Source organism: Leptosomus discolor, chromosome 1 (genome assembly GCF_034619465.1).
Source record: "Leptosomus discolor isolate bLepDis1 chromosome 1, bLepDis1.hap2, whole genome shotgun sequence".
Lineage (NCBI taxonomy): Eukaryota > Metazoa > Chordata > Aves > Leptosomiformes > Leptosomidae > Leptosomus > Leptosomus discolor.
The window spans coordinates 99,043,252-99,069,592 of NC_141391.1; the positions used below are offsets into that span (position 1 = coordinate 99,043,252).

At 40.5% G+C, this 26,341-nt stretch overlaps 1 protein-coding gene across 1 annotated transcript in view; it reads right to left on the reverse strand.

The window, feature by feature from the left end:
- Positions 1 to 213: 213 nt before the first annotated feature.
- BACE2 (beta-secretase 2) overlaps positions 214 to 26,341 on the reverse strand; it is a 47,074-nt gene continuing 20,946 nt past the window's right edge. The window contains exons 2-9 of the mRNA XM_086481584.1: positions 24,841 to 24,929; positions 17,529 to 17,745; positions 15,826 to 15,954; positions 14,462 to 14,596; positions 11,155 to 11,256; positions 7,516 to 7,665; positions 6,195 to 6,363; positions 214 to 467 (exon numbers count right to left, since the gene is read on the reverse strand). Of these exons, the coding sequence (XP_086337710.1) occupies positions 214 to 467; positions 6,195 to 6,363; positions 7,516 to 7,665; positions 11,155 to 11,256; positions 14,462 to 14,596; positions 15,826 to 15,954; positions 17,529 to 17,745; positions 24,841 to 24,929 (1,245 nt within the window). The remainder of the gene's footprint in view (positions 468 to 6,194; positions 6,364 to 7,515; positions 7,666 to 11,154; positions 11,257 to 14,461; positions 14,597 to 15,825; positions 15,955 to 17,528; positions 17,746 to 24,840; positions 24,930 to 26,341) is intronic.

A 26,341-nucleotide genomic window follows, 5' to 3' on the forward strand; every position in this document is an offset into this window, starting at 1 on the left:
AGTACTGTAGCACTTAAGAGGTGGTTAGCAGTGCTTTGGTTCAGAATCAGTGTTAGAAAATAAAGCTTGAAAAGTTATGATGCAAGGTATTTGGCAGGATTTCAACAGCAATTTGTAATGAACGTAGAAAGGACTGAGGCATTGGCTTCTTCCCCTTGGCGAAGTACTTTGTTCTTCAGTCTGTTTAAGTCCTCGGTTTCACGATCAAGTTTCTCATTTCCATCGATGGCGCACTAAGGAGGATTCGTCATTGACCACGTCATTGTCGGTGTAGCGATGCTGACACCGTGGTGGAATAAGCAGCAGGATGATCAGTACAAGGAGAATAATTCCACACAGGCTCATGAGAGCATAGGAGGCAATCCACAACACTGGTTCATGGAAAGAAATGCTAGAAACACAGTTGCTTGCAACATCTGCTGTTGTGAAAGGGCCTTCAATCTCAGATACTGGAGAGCCATCAACTTCTGAGAAATTACAAAAAGAAAAACATAAGTCTATAGATACCATTTAAAAGCAAATCACAAAAGATCTAGTCTAAATACGTATATATCCCTTTCCCTCCATCATCATATGTCTCCGCATACTCATGTTTTATTATATTTCTCATTGCAATAAAAATGCTAGCGTCCCATGTTTATAAAATGAGAATCTGAAGCATAAGGAGACCGTGACACTCCCACATCTGCACAGGTTGTCAGTGAAAGAGAACAGACATTCAAATTGGGTCTCCCACAGCCCAAGTTAAAGCCCAAGCCACTAGATCACCTCTTCTCTCTGGAATAACCTTTCAGAAATGTCAATTTAACAAAGCTTAAAAATCCTACAACACCTACAGTGAAGTAGGTCAGGGCCTGAGCAGTTTTCGTTTGTTTCTGGCACTTGCAACAACTGCAAGAGTACCTCAGATAATTCTTACATCCGTGTTTGCTATCTTCAAGGGTCTTAGGCAGCAGCCTGTAGGTTCACGAGCTTCACAGATACCTTAAAGGACTGTATCCTAAACACAAGGTGCAGGGTAGAAAGCAACACAGATACTCTTGTGAGTGGAGGTGAAAATTCGGAAAGAAGGGGAGGTGAGGCAGGAAGGCTGGGTGACAGCTGTCCAGAAAAGGGGAACTGTGGAGAGGAAGGTCAGTGTCAGGAGTGAGAAGCTGGGACATGAAGGAGCAGTGCTTTTGGGCAGGGAGGGAGAAGCTAACCAAGCAGCTTGACAAATGGAGATGACAAAGTTAAGGCAAGAAGCATGAAGGGGTGCCTTGGCAACTCCTGTTTTTGAACAGCCATCCATCTCGATAATATCACAGACTGTGTGACTTGTTTCATTACCATCACAAACCCCTACTTGTTAAACCAGTATTTGCTAAAAAGGGTTATGCTGCCCACGGTTGTCACAGTAACCGTGGCAAGCACAGAAAAGTTCCCCTGAGTTGTGGACAGGGCTATTGCGTATTGTAAAGGCAGAGCAAGTGAGTTGCCTAGGGCAACAAAATATTCAGAGCGTTTCGTATCTGCAGGTGCTCGGCCAGGGAAGGATGGATACCTTTTAGCTTGCCTGGGGCAACTAGGAGCCTGCAGTTAGTACTGTCTGTGCATTTTAACAAGTCTTCCAAACAGTTGTCATTCACTTCTCTAGTTCGATACTTGAAGACACATTTGTGTGTTTCTTATAAAGGCCTCGGTTTTAACCTTCCTGCTTAATTTCTTAAGGTTTAAGTCTCATTAGATTTATCTCAACTTAATGGCAGGCTGCTGCTGAAAGAGAGAGTCCTGCTTGCCCTCACTCCTGTCACTCGCTGCTGCTCTTGTATTGGTGCTAGTGCCTGGTAGGCTGCAAGGAGGGTCAGGGTAACTCGCTGATCTGATGGAAAACCAACCTGTCATAATAAACAAAATCCCCAAATGAGGAATTGTCTGTAGGATCACTCAACTGAATAAACCCCTTCTCCAGCTGCAAGCGTAGGAAGACTCTTTAGCAGCAATACACTGTTAGGGTGGACTACATGAAACCTGAGGCTGCACTCACAAGCACCTTAACACTGGTGAATACCAAACAAGTACTCTCTCAACTCCTCAGATGGTAATAAACTGGCCTGTGCACCCTGTGTTGTCACTATATCTTTGCCAAGACACTGTTGTTACACAGATAGGGAAAGGCAGCTGCGCAATAGTGGACAGACATGTAAAAGACTATCTACAAGGTCCATGGCAGAATTCTTTTTGTTCAGAGTCGCAGTACGGAACTTTGTCTACCATGCGGTTGTTCCTCCTGGACACCTCACCCCTCACACCATTTCATCTGTCTCTGTGAAGTCCTCCAGCAAAACCAAACCAAGCCACATTTAATACTAATGTGAAATGCAAGGCATAAGTATTTCTACTTAGGAATTCAGTATTTTGAAGAAGTGAAAAAAAAAAAGGCAGCGCAATTTTCTACCTTGGAGATAGCTTTGAAAATAAACACTCCCTAATTACTCATTATTTGCCTTAAGTATAATAATTACTCCTATTAAAAAAGGCAATACAAAACTGTTGCCATAGTGGCTGACATTTTAAATTACATTTTGAGAATGCTTGATAGCAGCACAGCCTCTGCTTTCTTCCCTCCAAAAAGAGAAGTTTTCCCTCACCGTCTTCCACCCCCAGAGAAACTGAGAGGAAATCAAAAGAGGGGAAATTTGCCTAAATTGTTCAGCTGAGCCATTAACATAAACTAACAGTCACACATACTTAGTATACTATTCATTAGCTGAATTAGGATATTTTGGCATATTTTTATTAGAATATCTGGTGGTAGCTACCTACAATAAATTCTTGACCTTGAATAAACGGGATTTTCTTCATTATTGATGATTACAGAACAAAAAAGGCACCTCTGGAAAAATGCTATTTTATAACATTTGTGTAGAACTCAAACACACTCCCTCTCACTCACCATCTTGGGTGGTTTGGAAAGGAACCAAACCTGAAGTTAGATCAAATTTACATAAAATTCTGAAGTGCTGCTTGGAAGGTGCCCCTGTAAATCACCTAGTCCAGCCTCCTACTCAGAGCAGGACTGTCTCAATAGATTAGGTCAGCTGCAGCTTTATCCAGCCAGGTCTTGTAAAACCCTGATGATGGAGAGCCCATGAGCACCTTGGGCAGCCTGTTTCAGCGCTGTACCACCTTCCTGGTGGAGAAGAAATTCATCATGTCCAACTTGAACCTTCCTGAATGAAACTGGTGGATGTTGCCCCTCGTTTAGGTAGTTTGATTTGCACTCACCCTTGGCTTGCATTCAACCTGAGACTCACCATAGTCCCCAGTTCTTTTTCCAAAGGGCTGCTATTCAGCTGGTCCCTTCCCAGACTGTACCCATCCACCGTGGTTTCCTGCTCAGAGTGCAGAACTTTGCACTTCCGTTCACTGAAACTCTTGAGGTTTCTGCTGCCCAGTCCTCCAGGTTACCAAGGTCCTTCTGGACTGAAGCTCTGCTATTCATCAGGCTGTCCACTCTCCAAAGTTTAGTGTTCACAAATTTGGGCACATTCTTCTCATTACAGTTTAGTGTAGAAGTCATTTATGATTACAGTGCTTGGTGCATTTCTTCCATAAAAAACACCCAAGTCTTGCTCCTGTGATCTCCTCACTTACTACAAAAATACTAGGGGTTTAAGTCTGCTTGATGCTGAGGTACCATTGGGTTGCTTCACTGATACTAACTAGTTGATCTGAACATCCTGTCTCAAGAAGGGACCTGATCCAAACCCTTTCCTAGTCATCCTATAAACAGCAGGTTACCAGGAAGCCTGAAATTATCAACAGGCAACTTCAAATAATTTGAAATTAGTAATAGCAAGAATAAGTCTTAGAGGGTTTTACATATTGAGGAAACAGCAAATTTATTTTCCTGCTACAATGGAATAGCTTCCTGCAGCCATCTGTCTAACTCTCCTCACTCTTGGTACATCCTGGAGAATGAAAATGGTGCAAGGAGTATTGTGGGATAAGCCAGTTCTCATCTCTAGCCAAGTCTCAACAGAAACTTGGGAGTTCAGTGAAATTAAGGCTTTTAGTCCTGTTCCCCTTATTTTTGCATACAGCACATACACATTTAACATCTTATAAAAACATGGGCTTAAATTTTGTGTTAACACTATTGTAAGCAAGAAAGCATAGGTCATTGCAAAGCCACACCAAATGGTCTTTTGTATTTCTCCATTTCTGAAGATTTATGCCACCAATAATTCAATTTAATTTATGCCCACAAACAGATGAAAAAGCTCCAAATAAATTACAGTAATATAGTTGCTATGGAGGACATGGCTGGCCTCCACAGGAAGCCAGTTAGGCAGCTTAATTTCTCACACTGCACTGACTGCTAACCACTCACAGTTGTGGTGCTCTGATGAAAGTAGCATTAAATATGGAAACCACAAGCTGTGAAGAAGAGAATTCAGAATAACTGGCACATCCAGCAAAATGTCATCTGCCCCGTGCGAGCAGAGTCTGACAAATCAGTATATCTTGTCTCAGTCAGTGGCTTGTATCATCTGATTTCTCAAGAAGCTAAGTTCCCATGATGCTAGGTTAGACATACGCACGAAACATGGACAAAAAACCAAGGAGGAAATGCCTTCTAGCACCAGCTGGGTATCATCACGCGTCCCAGCTCATGTAAATTCAGATTTCATTTCTATTCAGCAAGCTCAGCTCCTCTCTAAACCAAGCTGGCAGAAACACATGAAGTGGCCAAACTCTATACTATGTAGCAATATTAACATTAAGGTGTTATTATGATTCCCTGACTCTTTTTCTGAATAAAGACGTGCTGTCAAAGCAGTTATTATAAGCACCAGCTGGCTTATGTCCCCTGCTGACCACGTCGGTCAATATGTTCTGTCAAAATGCCTCCTCCCTTCTCCACTAATGGCTGCAGCGTGGCAGGGACAGGAGGCAGCTTTAGGTTCGCTAAAATTGCAGTCAGGAAGCACAAGGAAGAATGAAAGGCAGGAAAACTTGGTCTGCAGTATTTGTCTAGTTACACTCCCCTTCCAGATGCATCCAAAATATGTCTTTCATCATCGCATGGTACCTCATACAGGTCTTCATCAAGCAACCCACATCAATATCCAGATTTTCTTTCACAGCAAGCTCAAAGACTGACAATTTTGAACCCATTAACAACGGGGAGATTAAAAAAAAAAAAAAAAAAAGCTTTTAAATGCCCTGGAGCTACAACTCAGCTAACTAGTGTCTCTCTTTTTTCCCCTCAATTACCTGGTTGCATTAAGCGCTCAAGTACTTACTGCCCTTATCCTCTCTAACATAAATACTCGGGATTAAAAAAGCACTGTCAGTCGTAGTCCTTTTCTCATGCAAATCTCAGCTGATACAATGTTTTTCAGGGTATAGACCACTTCTGTTTGGGACACAGACTTGCATACGAGTGCACATCCTCCCTCCTCTCTCACTTCCATGTCTTGTGGTGCCAAAGCAATGTCTCATCAAGGGGAGGAAACCCCAAAACTTTTGGGTTTAGCTACCCATGGTGAGGTAAGAGAAATGAAAACCCAAGTAAGTTAACCAGCATTCTAAAATCTGCCAAAAAATATGAGCTTTTTCACATTTTCTCAGCAGCTAATTAAAAAATTAATGGCTTTCTACTTACACTGAGAAAACTATTTGTTTAGAACCAATACAAACACCACAAGTCTTAATTAGAGTCCCATTTTCATCTTTGCTCTCTGAGTATTTCTGAGAGGCTGAAAAGGCACAATTTACACTAAGAGAAAAGGGCGAGTAAGGTACTTTACTGCACGTTGCAAAAGTTAGTTGAAGAATACATTTATCCATAAATTAGAACAGGAACCACACAAAAATGAAACTGCATTAGAAACAGGGACTCGCTTCATTTAACTGTTGGGGGAACTGCACACACAGACAGATGTCTCAGAAAGAAGAGGGAAGAACGCAGCTAAGATACCCAGAGCTGAGGCTGATTTCCTTCGTGCCAAAAGACTGTTCAGTGCAATACAGCTCTTTTTGGTTTTTTTCTCCCCTTGAAATCTGAACAGCTTGGGATTGCTCAAAAAATATACCCTTCACACATCATGAGTGACCACGCTTTTCCCTATCAGATAAATGGCAAAGGCGTTTCTCTGAGAGAGAAGGCGTTTCTTCATTCAAGTCCTGAACAGTATTTCTCTTACCTGCACAAGGACTCACTGCAAAGCCCACTCTCCTCTGGGCTCTGTCAAATATTACATAGAAGCCTTCCATGACTGTAGCACCAATAACTAGAGCATTTGTGGAGGAAGAGATGCCAAACCGGTAGCACTGTAAATTCTCTCCTATTCCAAGGATAGGTTGAATATAAAGCTATTAAAAAAAAAAAAAAAGCCAGAGTGTAAGAAGCAGCACCACACAGTACTTAGAAGTTCAGACCTTTTGATTTTTATATTCAAGCACTCAAACTCCACTGGAAATAGAGAATGAATAGGGGCAAACAGATTTCTGTACATGATTTAAAACTGGTCAAAGCTTACATGTAGGTAAGAGGTAAAGCTCTTGGATTCTAAGCTTAAATTTGAACAGAGTCAGTCACTATGTGAAGGTCAACAGCAAATCCATGAGAGCCCCTTTCTATTTTATTTTCCATAAGGGAAGCATAGTTGAGAATGAACGTGGGATATGAACTCAAATTAGAGAATAATTTTATTATTTAAAAAATTATCAGGATGGAATTGATTCAGAGAGCATTCAGTGTCAGCTTCAAGGCTCTAGATTCATAAATTCAAGTCACATTTTACCCCTTGTCTCCTCAGGGAAGATGAAAGATTGCCAAGCTACATGATCAATACAGAAAAAGCTTATCATAAGGCTTTACTATATTTCAAGTTAAAATGGACTCAATAGGTTCATTCTCCCCTTTGCTCCTGACCATCCCCTGAGGTAAAAGATTGTATTAGTAATGGTAGAGGATACTAGCCCACATTGCAGCCTACACTGGGAGAAGAAGCCAGAGAAGAAAAATGAAAGTGGCACATTATATTCTAAAAGCTGGGATGGAATGTTAATAAAAGATAAACCAAGTTACAGAAACTGGTGAAGAGATCACGCAGGCTCATTGCCAAGACTGTCATATTCAGAAGAAATCCTCCAACTCAGAATGCCACAAAAAACAAATAAATTTGCTTCCCAAAACAAGACGTTCAAAATGAATGGAGATATTTTGTATTGACATCTGATGCGGCTGAAGCTCATGAAAACAAAACAAAAACTTGCCTATTTTCTCTGAAAATTTGAAAAAATCATTCCCAACTCCATAGATCGCAGTCAGAGAGAAACTGCTTTTTTGTCATTTTGTTATTTTCCCTATTTAAAATCTGATTTTTGAAATTTCATTTAAAAATAACCCATGCAATAAGCCAGTTCTCTATTACTGCTAAAAACAGCTCATATTCTTTAACAGCATATGCTTTATAATAGTAAAAATAAATGCGTAACTGAATAAACAAAGAAAGTTGAGACCTGTGGTAGGATAGAGATCCGAAACGACCTACTGGAGTTTTCATCCCTTAGGTAAATGGAGAGTTTGGGAAATAAGGACCAGGGTCTTTCAGTGTTATCCCAGCATGCAAGCTGTGAACCAGTCCAGAAACCAGAAGAGAATTCTTGTATCTATTACAAAAAGAAAAAAAAAAAAAGTTATATATACAGACTACATACATTTTGACACATTTTTGTAAATGATCACTACCACTATTCGATACTTCTTCCATTCCCATGGAGAAATTCAAGCATGAACACAATTCTGACAAAGAGCTTTTTCTTTAAGGATCAAAGCAAAAACCCAACACATAAATACCGGTGCATTACAACCCATTATGACTTGGAAGAAGGGGGAAAGAGGCAAAAGCAAGTTTAGTTCTCCCTTCCCTCCTCATTCATGTCTCATTACTTCCACTTCTGCAATGAACATGCACGACCTCACTGAGCAATCAGTACCACAAAGAGGCAAAGCATCAACAGGCTTTTACTACCTATCTACTTCTTCTCTGAACAGCTCTGACCAAATGCCAACGTTTTGAAGCAGCAGACATTGTTTTAAAAAAGCAAACCAAAACACAAACCACATGAACACATAACGGAGTCATCTCCTTTCCTCACATACCTACAGCTTCTTACTCAACTTTAGGGTTTTGAAGCCAAGGATAAGCCAAACTCTCCTGGCATTTAAGAGAATCAGGTTCTGCTACAGTGGAAAGAAACTCGTCCCTCTGTCTCTTTTGCTGCCCTGCCACTCACTACCAACACAACTCGACACACTTCTGTGTGTCGCTTGACAACCTTCTTCACATATCCATGGCACTAACAAAGCAAAAAGCAAATGCCTACAGAGCTTGTTTGACTAGGACAAACATCTCGTCTAATGTTCACGCTCCCTGAAGCTGATCTGCTGCCAGATCAGAGGAAAAACCTTCCTTATTTGAGTGCATTTCTTTGCACTGGTTCTTATTCCCACATGAAGCAACACCCAAGCCAGTATCTTGTTCTGATGTTGCACAGCCAAAGCCTCCCATCTAGATGAAGAAAGACGGAATCCAGCCTCTCCACTCCCCTCATTTGTATTTATCTGTCATATTGATTATTTTGTAAGCATCAGCTCATACATTAGTTATATACCATTTTACACATGACAAGTATTCACCCCACCTCACATACCTGCCAATGAAATATTAGTCAGTAATATTTGCACAGTATTAAAGACTTAATACTTCCAGGTGCTCGTCTCTGTTCTTGGGCCAACAAGCGTACACTCATGTAAACACACAATGAGACTTACCGTCACAAACAGACTGCTTCTACCCTCAACTCTCACGCTTAAGTACATCTCTTAGCATGGGACAGAATGCTCTGCCCCTCACAGCTAAGTCCCAGGCCAGACCTGCTGAAAAATACAGTTCTCCTCTTTCCATTTTCTCTTGGAAAGCAGAGCTTGTGATCTGAGAAAAACTGCACGACAGTACCCAGACTGGACAGACCAAGCCTATGAAGTGCTCTATTTTAAGTGCCTACTTTCATTTCCCAGAAAGACTGCTTATCACATTGCATTTTTTTGCATTACTTCTGTACACTGAAGAAATGCATTGGTGGGATTTGGTTGTATGATACCTAAAAGGTTATTAAAATAAAGATTTTAGGTTTATTTGAGCCTTCCTTTCTTCATTTTATTAACTTAGCATTACACTAATGCTATGAGCAGACACGCTGTTCTGACTTCAGATCAGTGAGGTGTAGTAGCTGCCACCCCTGTGTGGCTCATCTCTGCCCATTTGCCAAAACTACCATCCTTCAGACCTGCTAACATCAAACTGCACCTATAGCTGCTCCCTAAAAGACTTCAGTCCAAGTAAGTACTAAAAAATAATCTGTGCCCCTAAAGAGCATAAGCTTACAGCCTTGGTTTTTAATGGAGCTGAATAAAGGAATGCTTATCATGCAGTTATCCCAGCATACCTGAGGGGGCAATAACATCTTGCTGGGAAGTTCATAACAAGCTGCTAGGAGCAGGAATTTGTTAACCTGGTTCACCTGTGGTCAGAGAAGTAAGTCTGACTACAGCAGATGATTTCATGTTTCAGTGGCACATAGCCTGCCAGAAGCACAAAGCGCTAAGAGTGATGCCATGGCACAATTGCTGAAAATATCCATTTTCCTGACATTGCTCCTGGAACCTGATCCTTACATCTTGTATCTACTTTCTTATTTAACAGCTTATCTCCTTTGTTTAGAGCTGTGAAAGTAATTTTTGGTGTGTGTGGAAGGAAAGGGGTATAGCAACAAGGTCCTTGAGATTAAAAAGAAAACCTAAAAGAGCTAGTTTATACATTTTTAATAGGAAGAACAAAAGCCATTAAGCAGAGTGAGTGAGTGGTTCCCCTCTAATGCCTTATCGATCAGATGACCATTTATTTGTCATGTGGAAGGCCCTAGTTCAAATGTCCTGACCAAAATCAGAGAAGAGTATGGACCACTGTGACCCACTTCACAGGATGATGAACTATCCACAAGGTGCCATTACAAGATCTCTTGAGCTGGACTCTTTCAATTCCCCCCTCATTGACTGAAATTGTTCCTGCCAATACTTAAGAGCTTTGCAAAGAGAAGAACTTGTCAACCAGGGAAGGTGAGCAATGTAAGGTAACTGGTACATTTATTTCAGATACTGGACACCTGCAGGCAGTGAAGAACACTTCATGCCAAGTCTTTGCTCTCAATCAGGTATGAAAAGGATCTCAATCTTGAATTATCAGCATACAGGCAAATACTCTGTCTTTTGGGCAGCCGGCCAATAGTACGGTTATTGTATTCCCTGTGATTTGCAATGACTACTATCTGATTGTGAATTCATGACAAAAATATTACAATTGTTCACACTGAAATATCTGGGATTTATTCTTAATCTTTAACCTTTTTGGTACCATTCATTGTATTCAACCAAAATTTATGAAGAGTTTTTATTAACCAGAAAGTGCTGCTTCAGTTACCGTATACTGAAGAGAAATCCACCATCTCCATGCCCTACTTCTAAAGCCCACTGTTTCCAAAGAAAGATGCTTTTAAACATAAATATTTAATAATGAAGGTGAAAAGCAGCTTTATTGATATGAGTAATCCTAATGACTGGCATCCATTCTATACAACAATAAGCATCATACTTGGAAAGGAACTGCTTGCAGTAGCAGGTTCTTCTACTTTATAAACACTCTGTTTTCAACGAAAGGACTGATTTTGCACTCTTAATACTTTGAATCAGAGCAATGGTGATTATGTCCATGTTTCTGAAATGCTTAGAACAAAATTTTCCATCTCTGCACTATTTCTGATTCATTTCCAGGCACACACTTCTGGTCTGTACTTGGACCCCCCCCGTTTTCCCTCCCCCCTTTCCCTTTCCACTTCTTCCTTTTCCTTTTCCATTTCCATCAAAGATCATCAGTCATTTCTCCCTTATTAACAGGAGCAGACCAGGAAAGATTCTGCTCCTCTCAGGTTGAAACCCTATGACTTACAAGGTAGACAGCAAAGATGACACTCTTTTCAAAGATCATGTGATCATTTAATAGGAATTTAACATTTCTAGCAGATTTAATGACATTAGCTTACCAGGGACGTGCGAGCTATTGCTTGCACAACAGCACTGAAGACCTTCTGGGGCAGACGGAGGAGCGTGGTTCCACTGTCTACTATTGCTTTATCGGCATTATACTAGGGAAGTGGGGAAACAAAGGAGAGAAGTTACACACTGTAGTTAATGTAACGCAGATTCCACTGTTTTGTAACAATGACAAAGCTGCTCCTTTTTGGTAGCTGTTTTCCCAAACCTGCACGTCATACCTGTTAGCAGCTCGGTCTAGTTGATGTCTTGAATTCAAATGAAGTCTGAGAGCAAAAGCAAGATACAGTCAGCCCAGGCACAAAAGTGAGTTTATCTCTTGCACCACTCGGGAAATCACTGCATGTCACCACAGCTGGTGCAAATGGCCAAACCACTGTAAAAAAAGTAAAGCCCAGCTCCCCTCAGAGCTGTAAGCTAATTCACGTTACCTCCATATGCTCTGGGCAAAAGCACTCTCATGGTCAGAACAGACAGATGCTAAGCAGACTGATGTTGTGTGATCAGCATATGTCCAAGCCCTGAATCAAGGTCTCTGCTATCATGGAAACAACTCACTCTAGTTTAAATACAATACAGCAGCCTATTTTTAATGGCTGCTCTATCTAATTTAAGAATAGCCAGGGAACATTGGGCCTCATTACATGTCATGTTCGGTACTGGCTCAAGAGTACAAATGCTGAATGCTACACCTTTCTCTCTTGACTGCTGAAAACCACTGAAACACAGACAAAAACAAGTACAAAGAAACCTGACGTTTCAATCTTGTGGCCTCAAAATCGACACTAAAAAAACCCTAAGGAAACATTTAACTTCATTCTTAAAACCCTAACCCCCAGATTAAGAGATTTCAGCAAACTTCAGATACAGTACACAAAGAATAAACATTTTAAAAGGTACATCTTTTCTCACAAGCTCCTTAAAAACTATGATTAATTGTGGGAAAAAGAAAAAGCAAGTAGCAGTGCCAGCTGTTTGCATGAACTACTTTTGTTATCAGCTTAGGCAGCAGGATCAATATAACTGAATAGTGACATGTTTATGGCATAATCATAAGACACAAGGTAATATACAGCATAAGCTCTTTCGGAAGACGTCAAACAGCAAACGAATTTAAAATACATTGGTTTGGGTGTTATCAAGTCACACGGAGTATCTTTAGCACAGTGAGAAACATAAAACCCACGAAGAAGTAAAAAAGTAACTCTGACTTAGTTCTTTTCTTTTTGAAATTAGAGCTGCTATAGGCTTCCAAGCAGAGCTGAAAGAAAAGCAAACAGGAATCCATTTATTATACACTCAGAAATACTTATAAAGAGTGGAGAGAAATATCAAGGCATTGTGGAGTCATTTTTAGTAGATTTGTCCCTGGAATTGCCAGGAATCCTGGAAAGCCACCCTTGGACAGAAGTAGGTAGGAAGCACAGCCAAGAGGGTCAGCTACTAACATAAACCCATGCAAAATGCCTGGAGTAGCAGGGTCACTTGGCTAGAGGCTAAGCACCTGGATTTTCACACTGGGTACAGTGTACTTGCAGTGGGCAGTAACTTGCCTTCTTAGTCTCCTGGTTAATATTTAACAATGCACGCTGTGCAGCGTGCACTGCTGGCAGCTCAGTACTTCTCTCAGGCCTGGTCTGCCAGGCTCAAGGCCACAGCTGCAGCGTAACACTGGACGGATTCCCAGCATTGAAGCGAGGTGACTATGTTTCCCTGTCAAGGAAAGGAGTAGTCTCTGGCGACGGTTACAAAAAATGTTCCATTTCCTAGAAAACAACTAAGAGGAGAGAGGACACATAGTTCATCATCCTATACAGTGAATTATGCATCCTCTGCAAGCCCCTAACTAGCCAAACTTTAATCATACTAGCTCTAATTTACTGTTCCTCCTCTAAATTGTTGCAGGAAGATTGCCTTTGATCAAGAAAGGAATGATGCCTTCTGTACCAGCAACTAGCATACTGTGCTAATTCGTACAATGTGAAAACAAACTCTGGCTCAGAAAAGAGCCACAATAACAGGAAACTTTCATAACACCGCTAGATTGTTAAGTGAGTTGTTTTCTGGAAGCAGCATGTATTGAACCATTAGTACAAGGGCTCCTCTTCAAAAACATGTTGACTGTTTCTTAAGGCAAGAAAGAAAAGCAAACACAAACATTCGTGTTAGAGGACCAGTGGTTTTGCTTCCCTAACGGTGTAATATAAATAGACCTTGTTTTGCTTATTAGTTAAAAGATGGTATGACTTGTTTTAAATATTTTATATGGCAATAGGATTTCCATATTTTGTATGGAAATACAGTATTTATGCACATCTAAGATTTTTATCATGAATTTCATTTAAGTTGTATGAACTGTAAAAACTTCAGAACTATCATATCCCAAAGATTTCCAACTAAGAGAACAAGCATAACGCAAAAATAAGATGTCTAATGAAAACAGGGCAGGAAAACTACAGAACTAAAATCAAAACACGAATAGCAACAAGTAACAGTAAGAAACAAATAAAACACACACATACACACACATCCTACAGAAAAAAAATAAACAGCTTTGGAATAAAAATTGCAACTCCACATTGTCATTAGACTGATCCAGAGATAGAAGAACATCATTCCTAATAAAACCAGAAAACATATCCATCAGGAACAACAACTGGCAAGGCTGAAATGAGCAAAAGTGGATTACAAAAGTAAAAAAAAAAAAAAAAAAGGAGGCATAGGATGAGATACTTCGGGAAGCATCCCAGGATGACACCTGCCCACTGCCGCTGTGAATTACATGCTTAGACATCTATCTCCACAGGGGTCAATTCAAAATCTTCCCTTTTCTTTGTTTGACCAGAATTGCTTTAAAAGCCTTTGGTTTGATTTTACTCTATAACAGAAAACCATAAACTCTAGTTTTTTAAAGACTGTTGTCTCCTTGAATCAATGCACCACCTTCAGTCTTTAGACACCTTCGTTACAACCGAAACTAGTCAAAAGGCTGAGTCCTTCCAAACGACAGCAGCCTTATTTTCAGTGGACCGTTCACTTAACAATTGTAGGTTAGTTCCTAATTTACTGAAACTACTATCAATGACTTTAAAGACCTCTTTGAAGCAATTTTAGCATGCTTGATGTACACACTGCATTTCACATGGCCCGTTCATTTATTTTCAAAGTTACCATGCAGCCTTAATGCTCACAGGAGGCTGCAACACACATCTGCTGCAAAGACAAAACTGATCAATTAAGTGTTTTACTTAACCAAACTTGCATTTTATATAGACAGAAACACTTAATTGCACATACCTCTCTGCAGTCCAATTCGAGGTTCTGTCCTCCGACCTCCAGTTTGAGAATTTCAACCTGATAATACCACTCTTCTTTGATCGGTGTGTACCAAATATCACCCTTGTATAGACTTGGTTCAATTCCACCCAGAACCTAAGGGAAAGGAGAAAGTAATTCACATGCTTTAAAATTCCAGATGTTTAGTTTTGGGGCAAGTACAGGAAAAAAGGGCAATTTTTAATTGTGATATATAGGGCATAAAAATTTTAATTTTGCACCATTTGTAAGGATTTTACTGACAAGTTCTTCATCAATAATAAAGTGGTATGAAACATCTAGACATTAAATAGATTGTGCTTCAGTCAAACAGAATTCCCATATTGGGCCAAATTACTAGCATCTTCATCTACAAGCTCACACTGATTCTATTATGAAAGCTTCCCTGCTTAAATTCAAAACAGTATCTTCAGTGGTTTGATCTAGGCAATGTATAAAAATGGCACAGAATATTAAACTTGCCACCATAAATCCACTTTATCAGATCAGAAAAGCCTTAATACGGTTCAAGAACATTTCATTTTTCTTACACGTATCCAAAATGGAGCACGACCATCCTATCTATCTAGTTGCTATCACTATTAGCTTCCATCAACGCTTACGTTGAAGCTGACTGGGAGCATACTAGAAAATCAGACTTTGAACTGCACTGACATAAGCGAGTTCTCTCTTGGGCTTCATCTGTCTCAAGCGTGTTAACATTCACATCATGCGAATTCACTGCAAAATAACTATTTGAGATCAACTCCTGTGATGATATCCTTATTTCAGCATAATTCAGGAACAGTCATTCCAACTGTGGATTCTAGATAAACAATGGCCAATTCCTGGTCCCACTAGAACTGACGGAAAGACTTTCCAGAGTAACAAGTGGAAGATCTGGTCTTCAGATTTTTTTCCTTTCATATGTTGTCTACAAAAATGGAAAAGAGCCTTGATTCCTCTCCCCCTTTTCACATCATGAAAAAAAAAATACTGTAGCATTTTGATGAGATTGAACAAGCTTAGCAGCTGAGTAAGGGACTACTCATCTTGAGAAAGGTAGCAGAATCTGCCCTGAGGAGACACCACAACATTTATGTTTTTCTTTATTAAAACTAAACTTGAAATGCAGATGTTTACTGAAACTTGAGAGAGAAAAATAGAATGGAGAAGGAAAATAAATAGAAACTTGAGTTTTGCCCAAGTGCTTAACTTTTCCTTAAAAAAATATAAAATAGCTCATATATTTTAAAACTAAATTTGGAAGAAGTAGGATAGTCATGGAAAAGAGGGAGAGAGATTAACAAAGATACATCTTCCCTCTCAGATTGACAGATACCCACAAGACTACCTCCGTTGGTACCACTTCCAGAAACAGGCAGTCCAGCACCACACATCTGCAAGGAGAAAATGTTGGGGATCTTTGCCTGCCTCACAAGAGAATCAAAGAACGTCTCCACAGAACTTGAAGGCTTGAAGGTGACGAAAAACAAAACAAAAACCAAAAGAATTGCAGAAGTATTAATTAAAAAGTTTCTTTGCAGAAATGAGCAAATCATTCAAACAAGAACACTTTTAACAAGTAAACTAAATTTCTGACAACCAGGTGATGAAAATTCTAAATAGAATGAGTTATTAAAAAAACAACATCTGTCATTTTTCTGTTTCTGTTGTTTTCAAAAACTTTTTTACTCTTGACCACTGTCATAAAAATCCCTAAAGCACGAGAGTATTTTTCAATTGCAGTTTTCAAACTCAAATACTAGTTTCAGTTTCAGCAAGAAACTCTCACTGATGCTTTCTGTTTGGAAAAGGCTTAGGGTTATTAGAACAGTCAAATGTAACTTGCCCTTCACACCTTTCTATAGTTAAAAGGCAGAATTTTAAAGTGAAGATTTTCAGTATTTAAACATAGTTTAATTCTAATGAACTTTGAATTAAACAGCCCTTATTTCCTCTTGTTTCTTTTGAAGAACTTCATGTTCAAGCACACTCCCTTCAACTGATTACTGGCCAACAGGTTCCTTCCTACACTGCATGTCACCCTTTCCTGCAACTTCACTGTAATTCAGATTTCCATGCAGGTACATGTCATGACAGGCAGAGACCCTGGCTAGCTTGCGAGATGCCAAGTGTTCTTACTGCACAAAGTACAGAGCAGCCTCAGAAGCTAACAACACTTATGTCTTTAGAAGATGGGAGAAATAAATGCCCTGAATATACTATTTGCCCAAACCAGAGTTTGAGAAGCAGTTCTTCTCTGTCTGTCAATAGTGTATGACAGCAAGTACGGCAGAAGTCAATACAATGATCACACAACTCTTGAATAAAGCATTTTAATTCCAGAATCGGCAGGCAGTATTGAATAATTTGTTCTAATGGGATATATCTCAGTTTGTGAATTTCTCAGACAGTTATGTGTAGGTTGAAAACTATGACTACGTAGTATACCAATCACATTTTCAGTTTTAGATTGTAAGGTTATAAATTTTAGACTATAAATTTTAGGTTTTAATTTAAACTTCTACCTGAATTTCTGACCTCCACAAGAACAGGATGTGCTTTGTTCTATGTTTATGAAAACACCATAGCTAAGATTTGTTCTGAAATTACCCATGTATGCCCTCCACCTCAGCTTTTATTTGATGGAGAATGTCTTCAAATGAACTGCCAAGGGCTTTGCCAAGTAAGTTCATCGGTCCATTGACAAGTCTCAATGGAGATCATCAGAGCCCTAACACATGCCCTCCACACACATACCAGAAGCCTTTACTCCCACACTCTGGTACTACAAGCTTTGTAAAAGCTTATTCATTCCAGAGGAGCTAAAATCAGAAGCTTCATCACAGAAAAGCTGGAGACCTCACATGGGACTGTGGTACCATCACAACCCAATTTATTCTTTCTGGAACAAAGGATCCATAGCAAAGAGTGGTTGGTAGGGAGAAGTCTAACGCTAACAGATCATCTGCTTACTTTATTTTAATAATTAGATTTCTATTTATTGTCATTGCAAAAGACAATAGCCGGGGAAAGGATGATTTACCTTGGCTAAGGCATCATAGGCAAGACCAAGAATCCCATGCCATTTAACCCCTGGTAAGAAGAAATTCTCTGATTCAAGAATGGTAGCAATGTTGATGGTGTAGCTGCCATAGATTCCTTTGGGGATAGTAATGACATCTGTACCCAGCACTCCAGTCCAGCTTCCTTGACTGTATTTAACTGTGACATCAATCCCTTGAGATTTGTATGTACTTGACCTTTAAAGGGAAAAGATACACTTATGCATGAGCTGTTCATTTGCAATGCAAGACAACAGAATACATTCAACCTCAAATTTTCCCAGAGAGGAAAAAAAGTGAAGTCTGCAAAGTCAATCACATACACTCACAGAAGAAGGGGGATGGATTGTAAAAGCAGTAATAAAAAAATATCTCGAGGCCCTGTTTTTTATCCTGAAGCCATTAATGACTGAAATCTTCACAATGTGTTGGGTTGTTTGTTTTTTTTTTTTTAATCTAAGCTATTATGCCACCTAGTGCAATGTGTCCCTGACTCAGACTGGTCCAACAATAGGAGCAATACTCTTTAACTGGAGACGGAACATATTAAGTGGTGCTAGGAAATTAAAAGCTTCTGAATTCAAATCTAAAATTGAAATGCCAAGCTAACTGAATAGCTGTAGACTAATACCTCATTAATATTATTAAAAAAATCCATTTGGGGTAAATTGGAATATTATTGTGAGTATCAGTGGTAAGACACGGGTTTTCTAAATCTGCAGTTTCGTCTGTCTATCAGGAAGTAGGCTTGGATATTATTAACAAATGATTCATCAACTTGGAGTAGGAAAGGAGGGAGTTCCTTCTAGAAAGGAGGGAGTTCCTTCTGGACCAGGGCGGCAAAGGAGCACTTAAGCATGGCAAGCAAAGAAAGGAAAGAATCCTGTTTAGAAGGTTTAACAAAAACATTAGAAAAAACTTTAATAATTTTTTCATTTTAAAATCCTGTAGCATAAATGGAGTAATCATCTTCCATCCCACATCACTGCTGAAGAGCTACAAAAGTTCTAGATCCCTTACAATTTAATTTGGTCCCATTCCTCAGCACATAGCTTCTGAAGAGACAGATGACTATGCTCGGTTCATCTGAACAGACTTTTCACTTGGAAACTTATTTAAAAGTAAGTTAAAAAAAAGAAAAGGCAAGTTTAAAATAATTTCATAACACCACACCTTTACATGTGTGTAAAACAATAGAAAGTGCAGGTGATTTATCAAGTGTGGACAGTTTTATCAACCCAGCTTTAATCTAACAGCTGCTCTGACAGAAACAGCCACATGAAATGGCTTCACAGCCCCCTGTACCTGAGCTCACCAGAATGAAGTCGGTGTGATTTTGCTTGTTACGGGGAGCAACCTTTAGATGTCAATGCAGACAACTCCCATCCATTCAAGCAGACACTTTAGCTTGAGGGACAATTTGGCCATATGGACCGCACAACTGATACTATTCCTAGCTAAGGGTGAGAGGCAGTAGTAAGAGTAACCCTAAGGAGTTCTTGATACTCCCAACACCTAACCCTTCAAGGGTCTTCAGGGCTCAGTAGCTTGAAACATCCAAGAGAGCAGAAATACATGAGATAATAGGCCCCACAGATTATATTTCAAAATGCACAAATTCCAGAGATACCGTTACTATCTGTATTTGCTCACTTCTACTGCTACTGCTGTTTTACCTTTCTGTGTAATTCTGCATTTGTATGAAACTTAGACAAAGGGACATCGCTGCTCAGGCAGGGTCTTCAGAGCACCACTGTGATATTGGCAGTATATTTTATAAATCAAAACAGAGTCTGAATAATTAGTGAGATAAGAGAACCTGGTAGGAGGGCAGGAGAAGGAAGGGAAAATACAGGGCTCTTCATGTAGAAAAGTGTCTGGCTGTGTGATAGAAGAGGAAATATCTGAAATCAGAGACAAAAGCGAGTGCTGGGGGAATAAAGCCAAGTGAATCTGCAAATACAGATGCTTCTTGACTAGCAACAGCAGCAGCACACAGCTCTTCTGCCGTAAAGTGCTAACGGCCTGATGGATTGAGCTGTAGAACGGGATACAGAAAAACTGAGTTCATTTTCTACCATGGCTGGTGAACTTTCCTGTGGAAAGGCAGGACGAGTCACTTTCTTACCCTCTGTGCCTTAGCTTCCTCACCTGTAGAAATGAGCACGAGGATACTCAACACATTTGTAAAGCACACAAATAATTGAAGAGAAGGTCTTATTATCTCCTTCAAGGAGCAAAATTCCCAATGCAGGAAGGGATCTCACATAATCCTTCTGGCAGTAAATTACATTCTGTTCTGCAAAACCACTTCCTGCTCCATCTTCTTGACTGTAATCAGCCTGTGTTTTTCCACCACACTGATCTCAAGAAGAAAACTTCTTTAGAGGTCAAAAATAGAGACTTGTTCTAATTCATGGGCTGAGTGCTTTAAAACAAACACACAGCACAAAAAAATCCAAACAAGCTGTCTTGGCTGTGATGAGAAAATAAGTCAACGCTTTCAGCAGGGCAGATTGTGTCTCAGCCAGAAGCAAGGAAAAAAGGCCTCCTGGATTATGGTGCTGTAGTGACACTACTCCCTTCTCCCTCTCCTTCCCGGTTACTATCTTCTCTCCAAAGCAGCCAACAGAAACATGGTCCTCAAACCTTGAATGGATCTCAAGCCTCAGCTGAGAAAACTAGCAATGGGTTCATTTTCTCATGCAGAGTTATTCCTCACCACCAACATACAGCATCAAACAAAACATAACCAAAATATTGTTTCTCATGTCACGCTTCATTTCAAGGAAACTGAACATCACCACAGCAAATCCACTACGCAGAAAACCTCAACCTCTCCAAACACATGCAATAACTTCTTAATTCCATGCTCTCTTGCTGCTCTACAACAAACCAGGATTTTTTCCTGCTTACCCCCTCACTTTTTCCTAAGCACCAAATCAATGTCTCCACAGACAGCAATGGCAAAGAAGTGACAGAAAACAGCAACAAGCAAAAAAATCCAAACAGAAGTTTTGGTCTCCTCCCTTGTGACAGATAGATGGCACAAGGTAAGTGATTCAGGGCCGACGACTTTTAAGACAAAGCAAACATGAAATCCCAATGTTAATTATTGATTTTTAACAAAGAAGTCACATCTAATTTGCAGGGGTTCTTGAACAAGTTTATACTTTACCCCAAACCACAAACTGAAGAGTGTATACAATCAAACTCGCAGGATCATACTGCAAAGTAGCAGGTTACTTGTGCTTGCTGTTATGTAACTCATTGTACTACCTCAATTTATTGCCCAGAATTTTACTATTTCCCCATCTCCTGAAATGATCAACTCTTGAGCAGTTTGGTCTTGAACTTTTAGATGGTGAGGCAGTAGTACTGACACTGAAACAAAACTGAATACTGTTCCTGAATACTGACAGCCCTGAGTATGTCACTCTTTCACATACCACTACAGAGCCATCACTGATAATCTAGTTGCAAGTGTAAAAATCCCTTTATACATCTGTTTAAGTAGCTCTTTTATCATAAGTAGCGTACTGAACAAAAAATACTTGTTATTTTGAACAGCATGAGAAACAAACATTTTGATTTCTTTTCAGTTCAGGACAAATTAGGCCATTTCCCAAAACCTTACACATCATGGTGACTTGTACAGCATGATCATCACAGTAGACTCAGAAGTCTTCACAGCAAAGTTTTGTCAGAGCCACTCAAAAGCCCAAGTTGTGAAAGAGTTCATGATAACATCCTTATTCATTTTGCACAGAAAGACACAGATATTTAATTACAGATAATTAAACAATAGAATTATATGACACAGAATATATGACACAAAACCTCATTGAACAAGTTAGTTATAAAATTGCTCAAGGAGGGCTCTTCCTGAACAACACACCCTCTGGGTCCTTTGAAACAAAGATAATGCCTTTCCTATGTACCCTCCTCAATTTAAATCCTGCATTTAATTTCAGATTTTGATCATTTGAATAAAATTAAAGTAAGAGCGTGGCAACCAGGAAATTCAGACCCATCACTCTCTTTCTTCAACACAATATTAATATTCTACTAAGTACACATCTATAAGTCAGTCCCATTAAGTTAACAAATTACTAATCCTTCTTTCCCCTTGTCTTCAATTTGCAGTTCATGGTTTTCACCTGGAAGCACTTCACGACAATATAGGGAAAAACTGCACAAATGATTACCAGATGAGAGGAAACCTCTTTATCTAATTTTGAAGCGTTCCACATAGTGTGGAAGTAAAGTGCCCATAGGTCATTGTCGCAGCTTCACATGGGTAAAGGTCACTCTTAGGTAGTTTCACAGATCCAGCTAATGTGATATCAAAGCCCCTGTCTACCATCTATGCAAAATCATGACAACAAGGGAAGGTAACCTGACTACTAGGAAAAGGCTATCATAAGGCCAGTCTCGAAAAATGAGGAGCAGCAGGGCCCAAGGACTACAGGCCACTGGGCTTCAACTCAAGTGAGAAAAAGTCCAACCTCCTGGAATCTGTTCTCAAGAACATGAAGGACAAGAAAGTAATCACGGATACTCAACGAGGAATTTCACAGACATATCATACCTGACTAACTTCATTGACTTCTGCAACATGATGACTGGCTACACAGATAAGAAGAGTGTAGAGGCTGCAGCACATATGGACTTCAGTCAGGCTTTTAACACCATCTCCCATGGCATCCCCATTTGGAAGCTGAGGATGTGGGGCTGAACCAACCACCATGTAGTTGAAGAAGGGCTAGGCCACTGGGCCCAAAGGGCAGCAACCATTGGCTCAACATCAGGGTCGTGACAAGTATAGGACCCCAGAGGCTGTGAGCGGAGGAAAAATTGTTCAACACCTTCATCAAGAACCTTCACAACGCACAGACTGCACCCTCAGCAGATTTGCACAGGACACTACATCAAAGGGAGTATTTAATAGGCTGAATGTCAGAGCATGTACTTGAAGCATATACTTGAATCCAGAGGAACCTTGAAAAATGGGAAGGTTGAGCCAACAGAAACCTCCTGGCATCCAACAGGGAGAAGCCCAAAGTTTTGTAGCTGAGAGGAAACAACCCCATGCATCAGGACAGACTGAGAAGCAACTGAAAAGGACTCACAAGGACTTGGAGTGACAGTGGACACTAGGTTGCTGAGTAAGAGCCAACACCAAACTCGCCCTGCACATACAGCAAACTCCACACCAGGCCACATTTGGAAGGCCATGGACAACGCCGCCAAGGAAGTTGCTTTCCTGCTCTGGTCAGCGCTGCTGAGACCACACCTGGAAGAGACTGTGGCCAGCTGTGGGAACCCAGTTCAACAGGGATCTGCAGAAAGAGAGGGGGACTGGCAGAGGGCTACCAGATAGGTCAGGGTCCATGAACACAGGGCCTGTGATGAGAGGCTGAGGGGAGCCAGGCTTCAGTTTTGCATACAAGAGGCTAAGGGGAGACCTCACAGCAGCTTACAACAACTTGAAAGACAGTTACAAAGATGACACAGCCAGACCTTTCTCTGCAGTGCCAGACAATAACACAAGGGGCAATACCCACGAGTTACATTTTGTGAGATTCGGGCTGGACATGAGGAAACATTTTCCTCCACAGGAAAGTGTGGTGCAGCGCTGAAACACACTGCCCAGAGAGAGTGTGGATTCTCCATCCTCAGAGCTTTACAGCAAGACTTGGCAGGACTCAGCCATGGCTGAACCTGATCTGGTGACAGCTCCGCCTCATTTGGAATATGCACTAGGTGACCTACAGAGGTCTCTTGTTTTTGAAACACCTAATTTCAGTGGGGCCAGGATCCCTCCCAGATGACATTTATTTAAATGTATTTAAAGTATTTAAAACAGAAGAAGCAGGGTGTAGCCAGGTTCAAACATGCTAATGTTTGCACTTTATTCTGACCATATTGCAGTACTCCATCAATCCAACCCAAACCAGAAATTTTTATTGCCATTGCTCTGGACTGTAATGACTTGAATCATTTTACAAAGCACCCTTAACTCTTCAGGGCCTAAATTTCAAGGTTTCATTATTAACTTCATACGAAAGTTCTCAAAACACGGTGTACACTAAGAACACTGATAAGAGACTGTAACCTTCAAGTGATTTCACCGCCTTTCTCAAAACACAACCTCTGCCGTTGTTGCTGTTTCTAACAGTTTACGGTTCTTAAGAGAGAGGTCTTGCCCTTCCAGACAAAATAACATCACTTAAGAGAAAAAGCAGAAAGAATGCTTGTGCTTTTAATTCCTTGCAATTAAGTTTCCTCTAGCCACTACCTATGGAACGGGAGAGCTGGCATGTAAAACTGCAGTAGTACAGAAATAGCTTTCAAGTGCAAATTCTGAACTTTCCAGACCTGTGTCATATCACAGCGAGATGTGAAATATCTCCATTAACATCTGAATATGTAACAGGAGGTAAGGCTATTCTAGTAGGCAGCATGGGAATACTGGCTTTCCTTCCATTACCAGTGCATCTTACTGGAAAAAAAGTGCAAACCCCATGTTAAAATACATAAAGAGGTAATGAGAATGGTGATACTCTCCAGCCTCCCAGTCCTCTAAGTATTTTTATCCATACGCTTCAGCTAAAGATAGCACTGTGTTTTGGAGAAGTTTACCTGAAATAATTGAAACTAGAGAAGGGCAGAAAGGAAGGAAGAAAGGAGGGAAAATGATTTGGACAGACAAAGCTGTGCTTGGCTGTGACTAATGGCAGCGCAGATAAACACAGCAAATTTTGTGGATAACAAGCGCCAGAATCACCCAGTTGTTCTTATAAACAACCAGATTCAGCAGGGTCTGTCCAGATCACTAACTGATCAAGGCCCTTGACCAAACTAAACAACAAAACAGTTTTTGACTAACTAATTTTGGTTTTGGATGAAATGTCACATAACAGATACAATTGCTGAGTTTTAATTTTGGGGTTTTTTGCTAAACTCCTTCCAAGACTATTGGGATAAGAAATTTGCTGAAATTGGTGTGAATTTGCAAACAATTTTCACCCTGTAATTTTCTTCCCTTTTCTCCAGCTCTAATCAGCGCTGCGCTCAGAGCTCAGTTGCGCTGCCGTCAGTGGGACTGTTCATGGTGTCAGGCAGACTTTGCATCAGGCAAGGCCAACTGTCCTATTCAGGCAACAAACATCCCACTCTCACGGGATTTCACAGGAGCCCCATGAACTGCCTTATCATCCTCTTTTGCACGGAGAAGCCAGAATCTAAAAGACATCCTAACCCATCACGGAGTGCAGAACAGGTACTTACAGCTCGGTATTGAAGTAGGAGGTGACATCAGGATCAGGCACACCTGCTACAGCAAAATTACTGCTCCCAGTGTCAACCAGAATATTTAACTGCCGAAACAGAAGAAAGGAGAGGCGGTTTTCATATCCAACTAAACAAACAAACAAACAAAATCATTGAAGTTTTTGTCCAAACTACCTTCATTTTTAAAATTATGATGCCCTGAAAAACAAATATAAAGTGTCACTTTTGGGAAAGATAAGCTGCTGCAGTCCTTTCAAAACAGCTGATCATGCTGAAGTGCTTTAAAATAGTCATGTTCCTGGAAGGGGAAAACCTGCCAAACCCATATTCACACAGCAGATGAATTCACGACCATCTCGAGTTTCTTTTTGGCCCAACCCATGTGTCTCGGCAACCTGGCTTGTCCAGGACACAGACTGAATTGCGTACTGTTTAAAGCACTGTTTGCCTTAGAGCTTAAGAGGTTTCAAGGTAGGGGCTGAGTGCAAGTCTGAGCAGAAATAAGCAGAAGCACGAAGCTGCCTCGTGGCTTGGAGAGCATGGGAATGATGCCCAGTTCATCCTGAGCAACAGCAACCTACCACAGCCTTCACTGCCTTTAAATAGGAGGATGGTAGATTTATAAACGTTGTGAAAAGCACTGATTGAAAGGCAGCCTAAGAGTGGGCCACTTGTTTGGTTAACTGGGAGGACGATTTAGGTCAAAAATTGCCTAACAAAACCACATGGATAAAATAAGATGCCCCCTTTCCCTATTCAGCTCAGGCAACCAGGCTGGTTCACCACAGCTGCATGACGGCTTCTGCTAACACAAAGAAGAAGGTAATAGCACACGAGCGTGCAGCTGGATGTGGGACCACCTCTTTCAGTGAAACCTTGAAACTACATTAAACGTGTCATTAAATGATAATTTAAGTCGGTCAGAGACTGTGCTGCTACCAAAAGCAGCGATCACACTTTTCCCCTGCTCTTGGTTGGATGCTTCCCAGGGCTTCTTGGCGTAAGCACTTGTACCCACGGGGCTGTGACGCAAATCAGATCAGGTTCCTCACCTACAGCTACAAAAAAAAAAAAAAAAAATCGGCAACCTGACATATTAGACAGCTACTTGAAAAGAGATGGTGGGAGCAGATAGTACTAGAAAAGGGTGATTGCCTCCTTTGGTGACAGTGTGGTCTCAGATTGGCTTAAAACAATTGTGAAATTATGCCCTAGGCAGTAGGGGACACCTGTGCCCCAGAAAAGTACTAAGGAATTAAGAATTTTCCTGTAGGAGGAAGGGAGACATGAAGACTGGGTTGCCTGTGGTTTAAAGCCAGACTGAACCAGTCACTTTGGTAGTCCTCATCACTTCTTAAGATATGAGGTAGGTAGGAATCTATACTGAAAGTGAACATGGGTAGGGTAAGAGAGAATGATAGGGAAAATTAGTTTAGTGCTGACAAAGGAATTCGAGAGACAGGGCCAAGCTCAGAAAGGACAGTAAAAACAAAGGAGG